Source organism: Macrotis lagotis, chromosome 1 (genome assembly GCF_037893015.1).
Source record: "Macrotis lagotis isolate mMagLag1 chromosome 1, bilby.v1.9.chrom.fasta, whole genome shotgun sequence".
Classification (NCBI taxonomy): Eukaryota; Metazoa; Chordata; class Mammalia; order Peramelemorphia; family Peramelidae; genus Macrotis; species Macrotis lagotis.
The window spans coordinates 487,689,270-487,710,900 of record NC_133658.1 but is presented as its reverse complement, the minus strand read 5'-3'; the positions used below and the strand labels follow the sequence as shown (position 1 = coordinate 487,710,900).

Genomic DNA, 21,631 nt, shown 5'->3' with positions numbered 1-21,631 from the left:
ACATAGGAAATGAATGTTTATGTTACCTGAAGCTCAATTTAGATATAACTAAAGCTGTGGAAGATTATTTCTGCTACTTGCAGAATACAGATATTTTTGAAAACAATACTGTGACTTCTCTGAGCCTCAGTTTCCTCTCCTTTAAAATGAGATAAAGGAGGAGGTGTCCTGGAACTTGTTTGTAATTGATTTGAGTCAATTTTTAAATTTTCAGTTTGAGCATTTATCCCTCAGAAATTAGGAAACATTATAAATCAAAGTTAGATTTATTGTTTTATTCATTGTCTAGACTGAAGAAAGCAATGGAATGGATGTTGCTAATGCAGATTAAGTCAAAACTGGGTCATGTTTACATTTACACACACACACATACACACACACACACACACACACACACACACACACCACACACACACAGGTTTTAAACATTCCCCACATGCCCTATAGAAGGGTTGAAATGATACACTAGATGACATCTGAGTTTCCCCCCAGCTCTAAATGTGAGCTGAATCTGCTCTCTAAAGATATTATAGATTTCTTTGTGTTGCATAAAACGTTTATGATACATACAATAGAAATTCCATTTTTTTCCTGATTAAAAACTATGCAGAGAAAATACTTTAGTCAAATATTAAACCTACAGGTGTTGCTGATAAAGTTCTCCTTTCTCTGGTAATGGAATATAGTGAGATGATAAATAAAAAATGAAATTGTGAGAATGTGTATGGATAATGTGTGTGTGTGTGTGTGTGTGTGTGTGTGTGTATGAGAGAGAGACAGAGAGAGAGAAATCTAAATATAGCTGCCCTCACTATAATTGGTAGCTATAATAAAAAAAAAATTTCAAGTGATAGTGGAGAGGAAGTTTTTAAATTTTGAGGCAGTTAGGTACATATAAGAGCATTAGGATACTGTGTGGTCAGTTCCAGATTTGGTCCCACTGTTTCATATTTCTGGACCAGTGTTCTTGCCACTTACACCCCAGATACATGTAAGTCTTGATTGGGTTACCTACAACTATGTAAGAATGGGCAAGTTGTTGGGCCTTTCTGGGTCTCATTTTCCCACCCTTGCCTCAAGGAGGTTATACTTGATACCTTTTAAGATCCCTTCCAGGTCTGACTGCTGTTTGGAGGTCACATTACATAGTGAAGAAACTGTAAGTGTTAGGAATGTAAAAGAAAAAATATTAATATAGTAGTCCCTGTCTTCAAATTTTTGAAGGGCTGCTATTTGAAGTTAATTTAGCTAATACTTATTAAGTACCTGCTTGGAAATGGAGCATCATTGTAAGAATGGGGTATAAAAAGATAAAAATGAAAATTATCCATATGGTTTATATGGACTTTCAGTTTCAATAAAAAAAAGAAAGCCAATAAGTTGTTATTCAGTCATTTTTCTGTCTCATCCAACTCTTCGTGACCCCATTTGAGGTTTTCTTGGCAAAGATATTGAAGTGGTTTTCTATTTCCCTCTCCAATTCATTTGACAGATGAGGAAACTAAAACAAACAGGGGCCAGTGATTTGCCCGGGGTCATCCAGCCAGTAAATGTCTGAGACTGGATTTGAACTCCAGGTCCCATACTGTATCTACTGCACCACAAAGCAGAAATAAATTATTTGGCAATTCAAATGAAACATTTTTATATATTTGGCTCTTTCTTCATTCTGAGTTAATTGGAATTGTTCAAAAAAATAGTAATAATCAAAGGAAGCCTTTTCTTCTATAAAAAGAGAGGGATTGAACAAGATGATCTCTAAAGGCCCTTCTAGACCTCTAATTCTATGATACTTTGATTCTGATGAGTTCCTAGAAGGCCATTTTAGCTCTGCATGAAGACTCCAGGTCATTCAGCATATGGCTTGTAAGTCTTTTTTATCCTTTTCTACCTTGTGTTAAGGAAGCATGCTATAACATGCCAGGGACAATAATTTTAAGAAACTGTTGTCTAACACAGTTCCCAAGTGGAGCATGGACAGGGTCTCAATCACTTAATTGCATTAAAAAATACCCTGTTTGAGTCCTTTAAGTGTGGCAGTTCTCAATTATCTAGTTCAGACTCCACTGTGAAGTCATAATTAGGCACTAAAAGCTAACTGGATTACCACGGAGAGCTCTCCTGACAGCTGTTTAACAGCTCATCAGGTGTTAAGACCATAAATTACACCTTTCCCTGCACCTCTTCTTGCTGGCCTTAATTCACAAAATTTTATTTTACTATCTTTTCATCCTGGGGCAGGCAGGTTCACTTGAGGGAACTCCTAAATTTGGAACCAACAACTGATTCCCTAATGGGGCCTTCATTGTGGAGGAAGAAATAGATATGACTTTCTTAGGTGCTTATCTTTTAGTCCTTAGGTGAGAGAGTGGGATTAAAACCATTGACAACAAAAGTAACACTCATCTGGTCAACCTGGCAGTAATTATAAAACCAGAAATATGATCCTCTTCCCGAGTTTCAAGAAGCTTTGTTTAGGAATCTCTGGATGGGAATTTAGACACTAAAGGTCAAACTCAATTGTGGCTGATGGAATCTTTTAAGGGCCCATGGGGAAAAGGGATTGAAGATACTGACTTCAGAAAGAGTATAAAAAAAAGACAGTAGAAGGACACTGAACAAATTTTGCTCTCCAATTTTACCTGGTATAGACCCTGAGGACTATGAGTAAATCTTGATTGAAGTCTTATTTTTATAGACATTATGGCACTTTAAACAAACCATATTGAAATGAGGTATAGCAAGAAGTGCAAGGAAAGGAAATGCTAAGAAGGGATCTTAAAAAACATATAATCCAACCTTCTTGTTTTACAGAAAAGGAAACTGAGGCTAGACAGGCAAAGTGATCTGTTCCACATCACAAAGCTAATTTTTGGCAAAGACAGCACTAGAATCCAAGTCTCTCTTTTGCCATGATACCCTTCATCGTTATCCCTAATAATTCAACCACTTCTTCCACTCCTTCAGAAATAATTATCTCATTAAGGTTACCTACCTACTCATATTCCTAAAATTTTTTTTCTTTAAAATAAAAAGAATTAAAAGCAATTGCCTGAATAATAACTGTGCTTGGAAATATGAAACTTTATTCTGTTTTCCAAATGGATACTCAGTGCTATTAAGTGAATACTGCTCATTATTATTGTAGAATTTGGGAGAGCAAACATGGTATTTCAGATACAAAATAAACCTCACAGTCAGAAGGAGCTTGTAATTTTAATACTTGTAATATTTGTAAGCTATGTTACACTAGACAAGTCACCTAATCTCTTAGGGATCTATATAACTTTCTGACACTATCAAGGGGCTGATCTGTGTTGGGAGAAATTTCTCATTGGTATTTATTATTGTTATTATATTCCAAAAAATAATAAAAACTAACATTTAGATGGCCTTCACTGTGTGCCAGATAATGTGCTAAGCACTTTACAAATTTTACCTCATTTGAACCTCACAGCAATCCTATTAAGTAGTTCTTAACACATTTTAGGGGATTATTAAGCAGATCTTATTATCCCCTTTTGAAGAAACTGAGACAAAGAGCAAAGGAAGTTACTGAAGTCAGATTTTAATCATTTTTCTATACCAATGGAGTCATTGTTGGTTCATTTGTTTAGCTCTATTCACTAAACTACCTAGCCACCTCCAATAAAATCATTGGTCTGGTCAAAAATTAAGGAATTCTGAACCCCAGATTTTTCTCTTTTCTATCTAAATTATATTCAATTTGACAAACATTTATCAAGTACCCATTATGTGGAAGGTCCTGTAATAGGTGCTAAAGATATAAAAATTAAAAACTCTCATAGTCCGTTCTTGGAAAGAATTTATTAGCCTACAGACTACTGTGGGCTAATAAGGCTAATAAAAAAAGATAAAATAAAAAATAAGGTGTGGTGGGAGCAAATGAGAGAGCTTTCCATTTAATTCAATATTCTTATAACAACCCACAGTGCCCACAGTTTTGTCCAAGCAAGGTGAAATCTGAATTTAGGATATTGTCAAGGAAATGGAAAGGGTTAAGTTGGATAGGAAACCTGTGGAGGTAAAACAACATGAGTGATATAGAGGTAGTGGAAAAGAGAATAAAAGATTATTTTCAGGGGCAGCTAGGTGACTCAGTGGATAGAGCATCAGTCCTGGAGTCAGGAGGACCTGAGTTCAAATCCAGTCTCAAATACATAATAATTACCTAGTTGTGTGACCTTGGGCAAGTCACTTAACTCCACTGCTTTGTAAAAACCAACCCCCCCCCAAAAAAAAAACAAACAAAAAATAAAATATTACTTTCAGTGATTGGAAGGACATGTGTCCCATTAATAAAAATAATTAGAAGTGATCTTCTTCCTATGAAAATGATGATTCATTTGATTTTGAAGATGTTGAATTTGTGGGGCCAATGAGGCAACCAGATGGAAATAGCTAGCATTTAAGCAATAATTAATGAAGGGTAAATCTAGATTTGCCCCAGGATGCCAACCCTCAAAAGAGCACAGTTCCTCTACCAGGATAACCTCTGTTAAAGTTTATTCTTCCTGTGGTGACCAATAGTCCCTCACCTTTCCTGGGAGTGAGTTACAGTGAAAAAGGAGAATCCATGGGATAAACCATACAAGGCAAAAAACTCTTGAAGAGCCACCTAGATTGGATACCTTGGAAGCTTTGATTGTATGAGCAATACAGAGAAATGAGAGAGATTAGACTAAAGTATAGGGATCATTAAGCAGAGAATAGACAGAAAGAGAAGATAGACAATGAAGAGGGTGAAAGAAATCTTTTATGGAAAAAAAAACAAAAAAATAAAATTTAAAACCTAATGAATAGGACTGGTTAAAAGGGAGGAGAAGGAATAAACTAACTATGAGGGAAAAGGAAAAAGGGGGAAGTATATAACTTGATAAAAGTAGCTGAGAAAAAAAGGAACTAATTAACAAAATTCCAAAGGGAAAGGGGTAACAAAAGGAGAATACTGGGGATGGCAGCAAGAGAGCTAGTGAGAACAATGCCACCTTAAAAAAATATTAAAGTTAATGAATTATCATAATACTGTATATATAGCAGGAGAGGGAAGAAAATCATAACTTGAAAAACACACAATATTAGAGACAGATGGACCAAAATATAAACTTAACTTATAATTTTAAATGTGAATGTATTAAACAATCAAATAAAACAAAAAAAAGAGTGACAGATTGGATGAGAAAACAAAATCCTAAAATCTGTTGCTTACAAAAAACACATTTAAAAAACAAAGACATTACTCACTGAATCCAAAAAAGCAGAAATTTGCAATTATGCTGACAAATCAAAAACATTCAAAGAATAAAAAGGGATAAATGAGGAAACTATTATACTGAAAGGAATAATAGACACAAACCATTATCAGTAATAAATTTTAATGCTCTAAATGCCCTAGCAACCAAATCCATAAAGAAAAACATCTGAGCTAAAAAATATTCATAGACAGTAACACAATAGTGACAAGAGATTTCAATATTCCTCTCTCGATTTTGGCTAGGACTCACAGAAAGATAAACAAAAGAGAAAATATGTAACTGAACAAATTGATGTTGAAAGTAGAACTAAAAGACTTATGATGTCTTCTAAATGGGACAGCAAGAGAATATACATGTTTCTTAGCACAACATGGAATATTTACAAAAACTAGCCACATGCCAGGCACAGAGATACTGTAAACAAATGTAAAAAGATAGAAATAGTTCACAGACCATAATACAATAAAATATAGTCATTAGTTCAGGAATCATAAACAAAAGATATAGGCAAAAATGAAGGATTAACAATAAAATCCTAAATAATAAATGAGTCAAAGAACATATAATAGAAATAATAACTATGTAAAAAAAATTGTAATGATGAAACAGCATGTCAAAATTTATAGAATGCAGCTAAAGTAATCCTCAGAGGAAAAAAATCATCTTTGCAAACAAATATTAACAAAATAAAAATAAAGAACTGAATAAACATTTTTTAAAATTGGAAAAGAAAAAATAAGTAAACTTAAATAAACTCTCAAAAAGATATATTAAAAATTAGAGAAGAAATAGATAAGCTAAAAACAATAAAACTGTAGAAATAACTAAAACTAAAGTTTGTTCTTTGAAAAAACAAATAAAATTGAAAACCTCATAGCTAATCAGATGAAAAAAGGAGAAAGTAGAAGATAAAATCAATTTTAAAAAGTAAAGTAGATAGGTGAAATCATAGCAAAATCAGAAGAAATAGAAAATAATAAGAACATATGATGCGAATAGAGCACTGGCCCTGGAGTCAGGAGTACTTGAGTTCAAATCCAGCCTCAGACATTTAATAATTATCTAGCTGGATGACCTTGGGAAAGTCACTTAACCCCATTTACCTAGTCAAAAAAAAAGAACATATGATGCACAATTATATGCAAATAAAACTAAGAACCAAAAAAAGAGAGATACTAATAAAAGTATGAAATACCCAAACTATGAGAAGACCAGATAGTGATCTTAAATAACCCACTCTCAGAAAATTAAATGGAAACTCCTGATCCTGGTAGAATGACAGAGAATTCTATTAAACTTTTAAAGAACAGTCAGCACCCATACTTTACAAATTATTTTCAAAAATTGAGAAAAAAGTACACTTCAGTCCTTTTATGAAGCACATATGGTTCTAATATCTACACAAAGGTTTAAAACATAGAAAACAATGAGCCAATATCATTGATGAACATTGACTCAAAAATTTTTTTAAAAGTCTGTCAAACACACTTTAGCTATTTATCCAAGAAATTATTCACTGTGACCAAGTGGAATTTATACCAGGGATGCATGATGATTCAATGTTAGGAAACAATCAACATATTTAATCAATACTAAAACCAAAACATCCAAAAATACATGATTATCTCAATGGATACAGAAAAAGGGGGCAGAGCCAAGATGGCGGCATGAAGGCAGGAATTCCTGGAAACATGTTCCCCCAAAAAACTCCAAAAGCTGTCAAACTATAACTCCAGCCAAAATTTAGAGGGGCAGAACCCATAGAAAGTCTGAGTGATACAATTTCCAGGTTCAAGACAACTTAGAAGTTCCACAGGAAAGGTCTATTCCACCAGGAACTGGAGTTGTAAAAGCAGCAGCCTCAGTGCAGCACAGCTGGGCCAAGTGCCCTCTTGACCCAGGGATCATCAGGGACAACCTGTAGGGGTGGTGAGAAAACTCTGCCACACCAGAATGAGTGTGGAGCAGAGCACTAGCCTTGGAGCAGCCCCACAGTGAGAACCTGCAGTGGAAGTTAGCAGGGCAACCCAGCATGTCCAGAGCTCTCAGTCCATAGATGGTAAGGGGGTTGGGGAAGACTACAGAGGTCTCACTGCTCTCCCTAGGCTAGGACTCAGCTGTTTGCCTACACTCAAATCCAGGTTGCAATCTGGGACCCCACAACACCACCATAGCCAAGCAGGGATCATCCTCATAGCTCCAGGGCAGAGGGAAGGGACAAGAGGGAGTCAGAGTCTCTCATAAGACCTTGGAGGAATTAAGGTCCCTGTGGGGTGTCCCCAAAACCCCCCCAAAGCCTTGGAAGTTCAGTAAATCAGTCATAGGCTGAGGAAATGAGCAAACAACAGAAAAAGAAGAATCTGACCATAGAAAATTACTTTGGACCCATGGAGGATCAAAATGCATACTCAGAAGATGACAAAAATCAAAACTTCTGTACCTAAACCTCCAAGAGAAACAGAAAATGGGCTCAGGCTATGGATGAGCTCAAAAAAGCATTTAAGGGAGGTAGGGGAAAAATTGGGAGGAGAAATGAAAGCAATGCAGATAAATCATGAAAACCAAGTTAGCAACTTGATGAAAGAAATACAAAAAATACTGGGGAAAATAACATATTAAAAACCAGTTTAGGCCAAAATGGAAAAAGCAACACAAAAAAAAAGGCAAATGAGGAGAAGAATGCCCTAAAAAAGCAGAATTGGCTATCTGGAAAAGGAGATAAAAAAGCTCTCTGAAGAAAATAATTCCTTCAAATGCAGAATGGAACTAAAGGAAGCTGATGACTTTGTGAGAAGAAATAAAACTATGCCAAAAAAAAATTAGAAGAAAATGTGAAGCATCTCATTGGAAAAACAACTGATCTTGAAAACAGATTCAGAAGGGATAATTTAAAAATTATTTGGCTACCTGAAAGTTATGACCAGGAAAAAAGCCTAGACTTCATTTTTCAAGAAATAATACTGTAAAATTGTCCTGAGATCCTAGAAGCAGAGGGTAAAATAGACATTGAGGGAATTCACTGATCACCTCCTAAAAGGGATCCCAAAAGAAAAACTTCCAGGAATATTACAGCCAAACTCCAAAACTCCCAAGTCAAAAAGAAAATACTAAAAGCTGCCAGAAACAAGCAATTCAACTACTAATATCTCTATAGTCAGGATTACATAGGATCTGGCAGCATCTACATTAAGCGCTTGTATGGATTGGATTATCCTATTCCAGAAGGCAAAAGATTGTGGTTTACAACTGAAAATCAAGTACCCAGCAAAACTGAATATCCTCTTTCAGAGGGAAAGATGGACTTTCAATGAAACAGGGAACTTTCAAACTTTCCTATTGAAACAACTAGAGCTAAACAGAAATCTTGATCTTCAAGTACAGGATTCAGGTGAACCATAGAGGGGGTGGATGAGGAACTTAATGATGTTGAACTCTTTGTATTCCTGCATGGGAAGAAGATACCGATAACTTATGTTTGTCATTTATAAGAGCAGTTAGAAGGAGCATATATAAACAAGGCACAGGAAGGAGCTAAATATGATAGTATAATATAGTAAAAAAGATGGAGTCAACGGGTGATAAAGAAAAGTACTGGGAGGAAGAGAAAGGAGAGGAAGAAGGGGCTAAGATATTTCACATAAGAGTCAAGAAAAAGTTTTACAATAGAGTGGAACAGGGGAAGGCGAGGGGCATTGAGTGAGCCTTCATTCTCATCAAAAATGGCTCAGAGAGGAAATAACATACACACTTAATAAGGTATAGAAATCTATCTTACCCTAGAGAAAAATGAGAAGAAAGTGATGGTATAAAGAGGAATGGGGGTAGGGAAGGGGGAGTAAGTGATAGAAAAGAGGGAAGATCATGGGAGAGGTTACTCAGATACAACACACTTCTGAACATTACCAGGATGAAAGGAGAGAGAGAATGGAATTGATGAGAGTGGGGAGGAATAGAGTAGAGGGAAATACAGTTAATGATAGCAACTGTTGGAAAAGTGTTGAAGCAACTTCTCTGGTGGCTATGATGGGGAAGGCAACTCATCCTAGAGACAGAGCCATTGGAATCTGAACAAAGACTGAAGTACACTTTTTTTCTCTCTCTCACTATTCTTGAGGTTTCTCACCTTTCGGGGGGGGGGGGTATGATTATTCTCACCACAAGATCATTGTAATAATATAAAAAAACAAAAAATAGATACAGAAAAAAGGTTTTGACATTGTATGAGTATAGGACCTTTTTTTGTAATCTCATTAAAAGCATCTATCTAAAACCAAAAGCATACATCACAATCAATGAGTATATAAAATATATACAGCATAACCTCTTCCAATAAACTCCTCAATATAACAGAAGTATATCCACTACAACAAATATAATTTGAAACAGTTCTGAAAATGCCAACAACATCAATAAAACAAGAAAAATTAAAGGCATAAAGATAGGAAAAGAAGAGATCAAACTTTCCCTATTTGTAGATAATGTGGTGGTTTAGTTGCAGATTTCTTGAAATCCAATAATAAGAAAGGTATTTCTTAGCTTCAGCAAAGTTGCAGACTACAAAATAAATCCTTAAAAAAACAGCATTTTTATAAAAATTATAGCAAAACACAAGAAACAATTATAGAAAAGGAATTCCCATTCCAAATAAATACAAAATGTATAAAATATCTGGGGATCAAACTCTCAAAGCACAGAAAAGACATCTAAATTCAATTGCAAAATGCTCCTTAAAGAAATAAAAAACAACTTAAATAACCAAAGGAACATTAAGTGCTCTTAAGTAAGCTGTGCCAATTAAATAAAATGACAACACTATTAAAATCTATTTATACTTTTAATGCCATAGCAATCAAATGCTCAAGGGACATTTTATAAAACTTGATAAAATAATAACAAAATACATTTGGAAAATCAAAATATCTAGACTGCCAAGGGAAATTATGAAAAGAAGGAGGGATGAAGGTAGAGTTGCACTTCCAGACCTCAAAAAATATTATAAAGCTGCAATCATCAAAACCATGTGGTATTGGTTAAAGAATTAATAGATCAATGGAATAGACTAAACAAGTGAAATTCAGAAATGGCAGAACTCAATAATTCATTACTCAATAAAGTAGAAAACATAAACTACCTAGGAAACAATCTTTGTCTTATTGAAAATGGGAAAGCAATCTGATAGAAATTTGGTGTTAGACCCATACTTATCATCTTATTCCACAATACATTCTAATATGATCTTAATTTTAAAAGAGACACAGATCCTATTCTCTCATAACTATGTTTAAGAGATATATTCTTAACCTAATAAGAGATAAAGGCATTTACAAAAGACAAAATAAATAACTTTGAGTACTTGAAACTGAAAAACTTTTTGCGCAAACAAAATTAATGCTCCTAGAATAAGAAGAGAAGTAGTTGAATGGGGGAAAATCTTTGTATCAGATTTCTTTTTTTTTTAGGTTTTTGCAAGGCAGATGGGGTTAAGTGGCTTGCCCAAGGCCACACACCTAGGTAATTTTTTAAGTATCTGAGACCACATTTGAACCCAGGTACTCCTGACTCCAGGGCTGGTGCTTTATCCACTATGCCACCTAGCTGCCCCTGTATCAGATTTCTTGATAAGGGTTTGGTATCTATTCTCTTCTCTTTTCTTTTTTCTTTTTTTTTTTAGGATTTGGTATCTAAGATATATAATCAATGAATAAATGTATGAAATACTAAAGCTATTTCCAAGTAGGTAAATATTCGGTCAAATGATAAACAAACGGTTCTCATAAGAAGAAAAGAATGAAAAAAAGTGATCCACATCTCTAATAATGAGAAAAATACAAGTCTAAACAACCCTACTGTTTCCCTTCACACTCAACAAATTGGCAAAAATGACAAAAAAGGCAATAGACTATTTTGAAGGATTTGTGAAGAACAAGCACACAGTTCTACTATGAAATGGTACAGTAATTTTGGAAAGCAGTTTGGAATTGTGTAAATAAAATTATTAAAATGTTCATTCCTCCTGGGCTTATAACCTAAGAAAAATAACTGTTAAAAAAAGTCTTTATCTTTTTCAAAACATTTTTAGTCTTTTTGAAAAAGCTAAAAATTAAAAACAAAGTAAATTCCCATCAATTGAGGAATAACTAAACAAATTATGATACATGGATATAATGCAATATTATTGTGCTAAAAGTAATTATGCATATAATGAATGCAGAGAATCATGGAAAGATCTACATAAACTGATGCAGACTGAAGCAAAACAATATACAATCTAATTACAACAATGTAATTGAAAGAACTATATAACAAAAAAATCAAAACTAAATGCAGCTGAATTATAAAGATCAAGCAGGACTCAAATTAAAAGATGTGAGAACACTGAGATGTTACACAAAGAATTTTTACTTTTTTTCATTGTATTGATCAGTGAAGACTTTTTTTCCTGTCTAAAAAAATTTTTTTGTTATATAGAATGGTTCTCTTGGAATGGTAAAATGATGGATAAATTGGGATAGATGGCTATGATGATATAAAAAATAGAAGATAGCAATAAAATGTACTTTTAAACAGTTCACAAAATTAGATCTACATTTTGATTTATTACAAATAATTTTATTCTAATTCAGAGAATATAAACAAGTCCTACATGTTTTGGTAAAGGTTTTAGAATTACTAAAAAAAATTAGAATCACATCTAACAGATTTTTTATTATATTGTACCTTACCATGAAAGCCATTGGTCAAGTCCAACAATTTTCATTTAGAAATTAAAATGGATGCAATTATCTTTTCTTCTGAGCTCTCCTCAGAGACATAAGAAGCATAGAACAAGTCTGTGGAACTTTGCTCCAGAGTGCCAACATTCAGGTTTTTGCCTTCCCATATCCTTCCTTTTCAAATCCTCTCTCAGGTATAATAACTTTCTCCCAAGGCCTGCCTTTACTCCCAGTCCCTTTGGGAACATGGAAGGACATGGAAGGACAAATGATAGAATCAATAGTTAAAGTTCTCACGCAGACCAACAGAACCCCCTCTCATCTTAATTGTGTGTTATTTATCACCTTTTCATTTCTATAGATATGCAGTATAGTATATTTGATAGAGAACTAGACTAGGAAGACCAAATTTCAGGTCTTGCCTCTGACATATATTGGCTATGGTGCCCTAGTTATCTTTCTGAGACTGGTTCCCAAAGTAGGTGCTAATGTGAATTAGTACAGGAATTTACTTCTCAGGAGTTTTCTATACCAATTAGAATTTCAGATCTACCTTGTGATGGAAAAAATAACATCCACATCCAGAGAAAGAACTATGGAATCTGAATGTAGATGAAAGTATATTGTTTTCACTTTTTAAAATTTGTTTTATGTTTTTTTCTTTCTTATGGTTCTTTCCCTTTTGTTCTGATTGTTCTTTCATAGCATACTATATGTTAAACATGATTTTACATGTATAACCTTTATCAAATTACTTGTCATGGGAGAGAGGCTGCAATATGTGGAACTAAAAATTGTTTTAAAAATGAATGTTGATAATTACCTAGCCGTGTGGCCTTGGGCAAGCCACTTAACCCCATTGCCTTGCAATATCTAAAAAAAAAAAAAAAAAAAAGAATGTTGAAAACTAGCTTTACGTGTAATTAAAAAATAAAATTTTAAAAGTTTAAAATAAAAAAAAGTAAAAGATTTTAGGTCTGTTTCATCCTTAACACCGCGCCCCCCCCCCCCTTATAAAAAAGTTTCTATAGCTCTGGCCTTTCTCACCATGCTAGTGTAATTTAGAGACTAATGGAAATCATTACTGACTCACAAATGAATAGTAATTAACTATGTCACTTTGGCCAGGTATCTTTACCTCTCTGGGTTTTAATTTCCTTATCTCTAAAATGTACTAGATTGTTCTTTTAAGATACCTTGTGACTCTGATGTGCTGAGTCCTTAATATTTGTTTCCCACTTCCTGCTATCCTAGTTAAGGTGGGGCTGACTGTATTCTCAGTTGTTGCTCCCACAACTTCCCTTAGTTCCTGGAATTTCCTGTCTTAGGTGTTTTCTAGCCCTGTTGACAGACACCTATGTCTAATTCTGGCAAGATGTCTGGGCTGCACACCCTTTGTGGACATGTGTGTTCTTCTCCAGGTTGTCAATGGACCTGAAAAGCATGCACTGTTAATCACCTAAAGATTAAATTCCTTAGCCATTCCCTTGTGGGATTTAGGCACTATGATAGGGAGGTGGTTAGAAATGATTACCTGCCTTCCATACACCCATTTACCCCGAAGGGACCACCCATACTTCAGGACACAGAATCCTTATAATACTATGCCTTTTTGAGATGAACAAAATTGCAATTGCTGTTTTCTCATTAGGAAGAAAGGAGAAATATTGTCTGTTTTTCCAGTTTTTGTTACCAGAATGGCATTTGGGCTCTTCAACAAGAGAACACTTAGATGAGAGCATTTAAGAGCCTGTTAGGGGACTCCAGCCTCAAATATTTACTAACTGCTTGACCCTTGCAAGTCTCTTAACCCTTGTTTGCCTCAGTTTATCCTTCTATTAAAAATGAGGATGAAGATAGCACCTAATTCTCAAGTTTAGGCAGCTAGGTGGCATAACAGTGGCACAGAGCACCAGTCAGAAGATCATCTTCATGAATTCAAATTCAACCTCAGACACTTACTAGCTATGTGACCCTGGACAAGTCACTTAGCCCTGTTTGCCTCAGTTCCTTATCTGTAAAATGAGATAGAGAAGGAAATAGTAAATCCTTCTAGAATCTTTAGCAAGAAAATCCCAAAATGGGGGGGGGGGGGTCACAACTGCCTAAAAACAAACTGGCCTGGGCCTCAGTCATCACAATTTGACAAGGGAAATTCTTAATATTTGAATGTTTGCTTTCAAAAATACATCATAAAGCTCTACTTTGAGAGCAGGTCCACATTTCATGGAGCAATTCTTCTGGAAAGGAGGCAAAGGATCATTTAGTCCACGTCAGTCCCCCAGTTCTACACTTGAGGAACAAAGGAGGAGTGGTATGGTGGAGAAAGTGCTAGACTTCAAGTGAGACCTGGGGTTGAATCACAACAACCATTATACTTACTAGCTATGAAACTATGGACAAATCACTTAGCCTGAGCCTCAGTTTTCACATCTGTAAAATGGGAATGATAAAAGCACATTTATCATAAAATTGCCAATAGAAATTAATTATAAAACTTGCTTTTCCAATCTTAAGATATATAAAGGTCATTTGTCACTGTCGTTGTTATTATTATTATTATTATTATTATTATTATTATTATTATTATTATTGATACACTTAAGGTCACACAGCTAGATTAGAGCTAAAGAATTAGAACTCAGATCTTCTGGTACCCTCTTTTAGGTTGTTTCCACTACAATATATATCATGGACTGAAAATCAGTTCGAAAATTTTTTTAGAAATTCAGGATGTTAATTAGAATCATAATAGGCTCTTATGAAAAGCTAAGCATGTTTTTTAGGTTTTGTTTTTTTTTTTAGGCAATGGGGTTGTGACTTGCCAAAGGTCATACAGCTAGGTAATTGTTAAACGTCTGAGGCTAGATTTGAACTCAGGTCCTCCTGACTCCAGGGCCAGTGCTCTAACCACTGCACCACCTAGTTGCCCTATACATCCTTTAGATATATAATCTTAACCTTTTGATGTTGACATCAGGGCAAACAACCATGGCATTCCAGAACCTGACCCTAAAGTGACAAAAACCTAATCTAGGTGTATATAAAATATAACAGTCCTTATGAGAATATAATTTTGTAATAGCACTAAGCAGTATATATTAAATACTAGTGTGTGCCAGACACTATAGACACAAAAAATGAGGCTAAAGACATTCCTTTCCCAAAGAGTTTACAATCCAATGGGGGGAGACAACAAGCAAAAAAAAAATATATATATATACATATATATATATATACATACATACACAAAGCAAGCTATGTACAAAGAAAGAATATCCCTTAAATTTAGTCTTATGTATAACATTATTGCCTTATATTTTAGCTTTAAGTATAAAAAATGAAGTGCTAGATCTAAATACAAGAATCATATGACAATTTTTTTTTAAAAATAACCAGAATTACATATCCACTAGAGTATTGTCCTCTTCAAAATAGTGGGCTAAGAAAACTATATGTGTATCCCAATAATCAGATAAAACATTTGTGGTAACTGGCAAATTTGGTTTATTTTTTCTTTTTTAAAAAAATTCATTTATTTACTGTTCTAACTATATGCGAAAATAGTTTTTCAACATTCATTTTTTGGAAAGATTTTGAGTTCCATAGTTTTCTCCCCTTTCACCTTTTCCTCCCTCCTCCCCTTAACAGCAAATAATCTGATATAGGCTATACATGAATAATTATATTAAACATATTTCCATATTAGTCATATTGTGAATGATGAATCCGAACAAAAGGAAACAAAAAATTAGGTTTATTTCTATGTATTTATGTTAAAGGGTAATAATAATATTCATTTAATTCATTATGTTTCATATATATTTACAACATAAACTCCATGAAATTTCTGTAACTACTTTCTTGGCTTTAGTTTTAAGTGATAAGTTTGGGAAAGTTTACTTGACTTTATTGACCCCGGGAGAGAGAGGAAGATGAGCCCAAACAATGGGTAAATAACCTATCCCATAGAAATGTCATTACCATATCCAAGACAGATTAATTGCTTATGTTTTCTCCGGGCTTCAACCCTTTAACTGTTGTGGAGCAAATGTTATGAATAGTTATATTTATTTTGAGTTTTACAATTTTCCCCTTAATCTTACTTCCCTCCCCCCACCCACCCCCACAGAAGGCAGTTTGCCAGTCTTTCCATTGTTTCCATGGTATACATTGATCCAAATTGAATGTGATGAGAAATAAATCATATATGATTAATTACAGTAAAAAGACATTTATGAATTAATATATTAGGGGGTAGCTAGGTGGTGCAGTGGATAGAGCACCAGCTCTGGAGTCAGGAGTACCTGAGTTCAAATCTGGCCTCAGACACTTAATAGTTACCTAGCTGTGTGGCCTTGGGCAAGCCACTTAATCCCATTTGCCTTGCAAAAAGTCCTAAAAAGAAAAAGAATTAATATATTAGTTGGTGTGACTGACTTTTTGCCATGTATCTAGAATTTTCATATCCATATGGATATTGTCCTTATCAATGTAGACATTTAGGAAAACCAGTCTTATTCCATTGATGCCACCATTGCTTAAAATATTTTTAGAGTTTGCCTTAGAGTAAAGTCATCTGAATATTCCCAGTGGTGATACATTCTCACCTTTTGTGATTATATTTTTCTTTAGAAAAATAGAAACCAGGGCCTCTAGGTGGCGCAGTGGATAAAGCACCAGCCCTGGAGTCAGGAGTACCTGGGTTCAAATCCCGTCTCAAACACTTAGTAATTACCTAGCTGTGTGGCCTTGGGCAAGCCACTTAACCCCATTTGCCTTGGGGAAAAAAACCTAAAAAAAAAAAAAGAAAAAAGAAAAATAGAAACCTTTTAGATCTAAATTCAATGAACAAAAATACGGAGGAAGATTGAATTGGGCAACCTTTTGAATCAAAAAAGTTGTGAATATAAGTTAATGAATCTGTTGAATTACAAGTCTTGTGTGGATTCTAAACTATTTCTGAAGGACAAATTTGCTCAAAGAACCATTGCAAAAGAATTCTTGCCCTAGTCAGCAGAATGTGTATATGGACTCCTTTAAATGGGACAGTACAGGGGGCAGCTAGGTGGTACAGTGGATGGAGCCCTGGAGTCTGGAGGATCTGAGTTCAAATCTAGCCTCAGACACTTAATAATTGTCTCGCTGTGTGACCTTGGGCAAGTCACTTACCCCCATTTAAAAATAGGACATTATATATTTGGTGTATTATTTTTGGCATGTTTACCTGAAAATTGGTCATATTCTCTTTATTAGACACACCAACTTCCCTATAGAATAAGGGCAAAGGTTCTGTCTGAGAGACCTTCCTCAAAGGATACATATGGTTTGTTCACAGAAATAAGGAAAAGAAAACTTTTGGTCATATCCCTGCCAGGATTTGTTTTCTTGCTTATTTTCTCTCATTGTGGGAATGAATAGCCATGAAATAGGAGTCTGTTATCTGCAAGGTGCTTAGAAGTAAAGGAACTTAAGAGAACAAACAAACAAAAGTAAACAAATTAAATAAGTGACTTCATTATTGGATGCCTATAAAAATAAAAATAGCATTCCAGTGCTAAAATCTTAAAATTCAGATAAATAATTTTTTTCTCCCTTTCTTCCAGAATGCTAGAAGATGACCTTAAGTTAAGCAGTGACGAAGAAGAGAATGAGCAGGTGAGCTATTTATTTTTCATTCTGCCCTTTGTAAACCAAGATGATGCTGCTAGCCTGGTAAGACATGTGTTCTGAGCTGCTTCTGTGATGGTAGACAGACTCTTTCACTCAGTTCCCAGTAGGACCAACAACATGCATTTATAAAACAAGGAGCTGAGTATCAGGGGTCTAGCCTATGACCACGAAAATGAGTTTCTCCTCTGCCGCTGTTCTAAATGTCCTCAAAGGGATCAGATCTGTGACCTCGATTTCATTAGCACTGCACCCTGACCTAACCAGCCAAGCTTACAGAATCTTTACTAATGTAACATGTAAGCAGTAACATATTAAATATTAAGGATTCTTATACCGACATCATTAATATTTAGAGGAAGCATAGTAGAGGTTAGCTAAACTGTCGAATTGAATAATAGATTCGCATATTTAGTGACAGGTTATTCATCTTCACTGAGAGATTTGCTTGAAACATTCTTCAATGATTTTGATTTATCCCCTCAAGGCATCATTTGGTGGTTTACAAATACTGTTAATATGAGAAAAAGGAGATTGCATTTAATTAATGTGTCTTCAACTGAAGAGCACTGGATTCAGAATCTGGGTTCAAATTCCATTTGTGCCACTTCCTACCAATGTGAATTTTGTCAATATGAGAGGTTTAAACTAAAATGACCTCCAAGGTTTTTCTAACATGAAATCTCAGATTCCTGAGATAATCCTGTGCCTCACTTTCCAGTACTACCATAAATTTTTCGTATTGTTTTGTACTTCATTTTATTTTGTATTTTGTAGTAGCAAAATATGAAAAACAAAATCTCTAAGCCATTGGGTTTTTTCTCATTAGCTATAATACCATTTCAACAACAGTGAAAAGAATGTAAAAGTCATGAAGACATTTCACTGTTTTCTTCATATTTTTTTTGCATCTACTTGAGTACCAATATCAGTTGATTTTGAAATATTATGTTTTATATAAGGGTAGCAAGAAATGTCACAAAATGATTAGATTGTCTAGACACACAAATTCAAATAATATATTAAAATGTGGAGGTGGACAGGGCTAAAATTTATAAGAGGAAAGTTTCATGAAAAGATAGAAACTAATTGTGAGGTGTATAAAAATAGATTTTGGTTGCTTTCTTAGAGAAGTTAAGATGCCAAAGATGTTAGGGGAAATATGAAATTGGATATAAGATGAAATTTGGCAAGTCCATAAATGATTTTGTCAAATATAGATAATTCCAAATGATGGAAGATTACCAGGGCAAGGATCTATAGAAGAATAAGGTATCTAAAAGTAGAGATAACAGGACATTTTGAAAACAAAATGCACAGTTTTCATGCTGTAACTTTTAAGTTTGAATTTACTCTAAGCTGGCAGAAATCTGAGTTTTTTTCAAAGTTAATGTTATATATGCATATTAATATATGACACCTGGATTATATTGTTGATTATATATCATATATTTTGTTATATTTTGTAACCAAGAGCAATAGAAACAATATTTCTAGGGACATTTTGTCACTGTGCATTGTAATGAACATATTCATCATTTCCTTTCTTTAAGAAGTAATTTCTTAGGGCAGCTTGGAAGTACAGCGGACAGAACACTGGTCTTGAACTCAGGAGTACCAGAATTCAAATTCAACCTCAGACACTTAATAATTACCTAGCTGTGTGACCTTGGGCAAGGCACTTAACCCCACTGCCTTGCAAAAAACAAACAAAAAAAGAAGCAATTTCTTCTGTTTCTTTCATCTCCATTAATTCAATAATTCTAAGAGATTATCAGACAGCTAGGACATGCAGAGGATAAAGTATTGGGCCTGGATCATAAATACTCTTCTTTCTGAGTTCATATCTGGCCTCAGGTATTTGCTAACTGTGTGACCCTAGACAAGTCATTTGAATCTATTTATCTCAGTTTCCTCACCTGTATAATAGGCTGGAAAAGAAAATGGCAAACCACTTTAGTATCTTTGCCAAGAAAATCCCAAAGGGGGTCATGAAGAATCACACATAAACACATAAAAGATGATCATTCATAAGTAGATAATATCTTTTTTTTTTAGATTTTTCAAGGCAATGGAGTTAAGTGGCTTGCCCAAGGCCACATGATTAGGTAATTATTAAATGTCTGAGGTCGTATTTGAACCCAGGCAACTCTTGACTCCAAGGCCGGTGCTCTATTCACTGCGCCACCTAGCCACCCCTAAGTAGATAATATCTTGAGATAATTTCAGTGGAGACACATTGTTAGTAATTCTTCTAATAGGATATGCCATGAATCTTACAAAACAAGTGTGAGGACCTGAATCTTATTTCTGCTTCTTTTAACTAAATGTCTAAATTCAACAAATGACTGGTTTCCTTTGGCTTCCTCTTCAAGGAAAGATTCTCTGTATTCAACAGTTTTATATTTATAAAATTACCTGTCTCATTGTGTAGAGGACTATTGCCAATGAATTAACTCACCATTATTTGTCTACCACCATCACCTTAAGGAAGTGATGAGCCTCCCATACTACATGAAATTAGAGCATTTTACTAGGACAGAGACTGGTAGAACCTGATAAAAATTTGCATTCAACTAGCATAGCTTTAAAAACCCAAGATCACCATTCCATTATAATTTGGCATTGTAGTCTATGGGAAATCTACTCCAATCTATTTTATATTTTTCTTTTATTGAATATTCTCAATGGATATTAAAAGAAAACATGTGGTCATAAAATCTTTTGTAGAACCTTTATATTCTACAGTAACAATGGCAGAGTGGTAGAAAAGAATGCAGACAGTGCTAAAAACAACATTAGTTTTAGGCCATTAATAAACATTAATAGGTGGCACAGTGGATAGAGCACCACCACCCAGGAGGACCTGAATTCATATCTAGCCTCAGATACTTAATAATTGTCTAGTTGTGTGACCTTAAGTCATTCTTTATCCCATTGCTTTAAATTAAATAAATAAATAGATAAGTAAGTAAATAAACAAATAAATAAGCAAACAAGCAAACAAACATTCACTCAGTTGTTGGTTCTCTAGATTTAAGATCCTTTTTGTAATTCTACTAGAGGAACTGAATCATATCTGTCTTGACATTCTCACTGTATAAAAGCAGAAGATAAAAGGAAATTGTAGTCAAATGAAAGGATGACTCAGAATCTCACCTTAGAAAATGAAATAAAAGATTATATTTTGGTTACCTATCATATATTTGTCTATATTTTATATCTACAGGCCACAGGAATAATATTTCATGGGGCATTTTGTCAATGTGCATTGTAGTGAACATGATGAACAATTTATATCACCATGAAAATAGTTGCAGCTCTTGTGCCAACATCTATCATAGAGTATGAAGAAGTAGAGAAAAAACTATGAAAAATAAGGTCATCTGAATTTTTTCAGGATATTTTACTATCCATTGACTTCAATGGAAATAGAAGTTTCAGGGAGAAAAAACCATGGTATATAAGAAATTAGAAAGTCAAAGGCCTCATGCCTATTTCATGAATATTTTTTTTTAAAAAATTAGGAACACTGGATATGTCAGGCATCAAATGGCATCATGAAAAAAATTTAAATGATTATATTTTAGTGAATAAAAAAATGGTTGCTACCTTTCCAGAAGTGCACATGCACACACACACACACACACACACACACACGGATGAACTCCTTGAGGATTATTTATTTTTCATCGAGGTTTTTTTTTTTCTTTAGAGGTCACTAGACCAATCTCTTTCAAATTGGCATAGATCATAGGATTAGAGATTTAGAGATACAAGGAATCTTATATCGATGACAAGATCCAATTGAGTCTTTGCCTTCTCATTTCTAGATGAGAAAACTAAGTCCTAAAGGGTTGAGTTGACTGACTTATAGTTATACAGCTATTGTATGAGAAGGATTTGAGTCTGGGGTCTTCTTGATTTCTAGTCCCAACATTGCATTCATCATATTGTGCTGCCTTTGTGTCT

General features: G+C 34.4%; 1 protein-coding gene across 2 annotated transcripts in view; it reads left to right on the top strand.

The window, feature by feature from the left end:
• AFF3 (ALF transcription elongation factor 3) overlaps positions 1-21,631 on the top strand; it is a 679,787-nt gene that overhangs the window by 519,626 nt on the left and 138,530 nt on the right. For both annotated transcript variants that reach the window (XM_074213791.1, XM_074213792.1), the window contains exon 8: positions 17,596-17,647. In XM_074213791.1, coding sequence (XP_074069892.1) covers positions 17,596-17,647 — 52 coding nt within the window. The remainder of the gene's footprint in view (positions 1-17,595; positions 17,648-21,631) is intronic.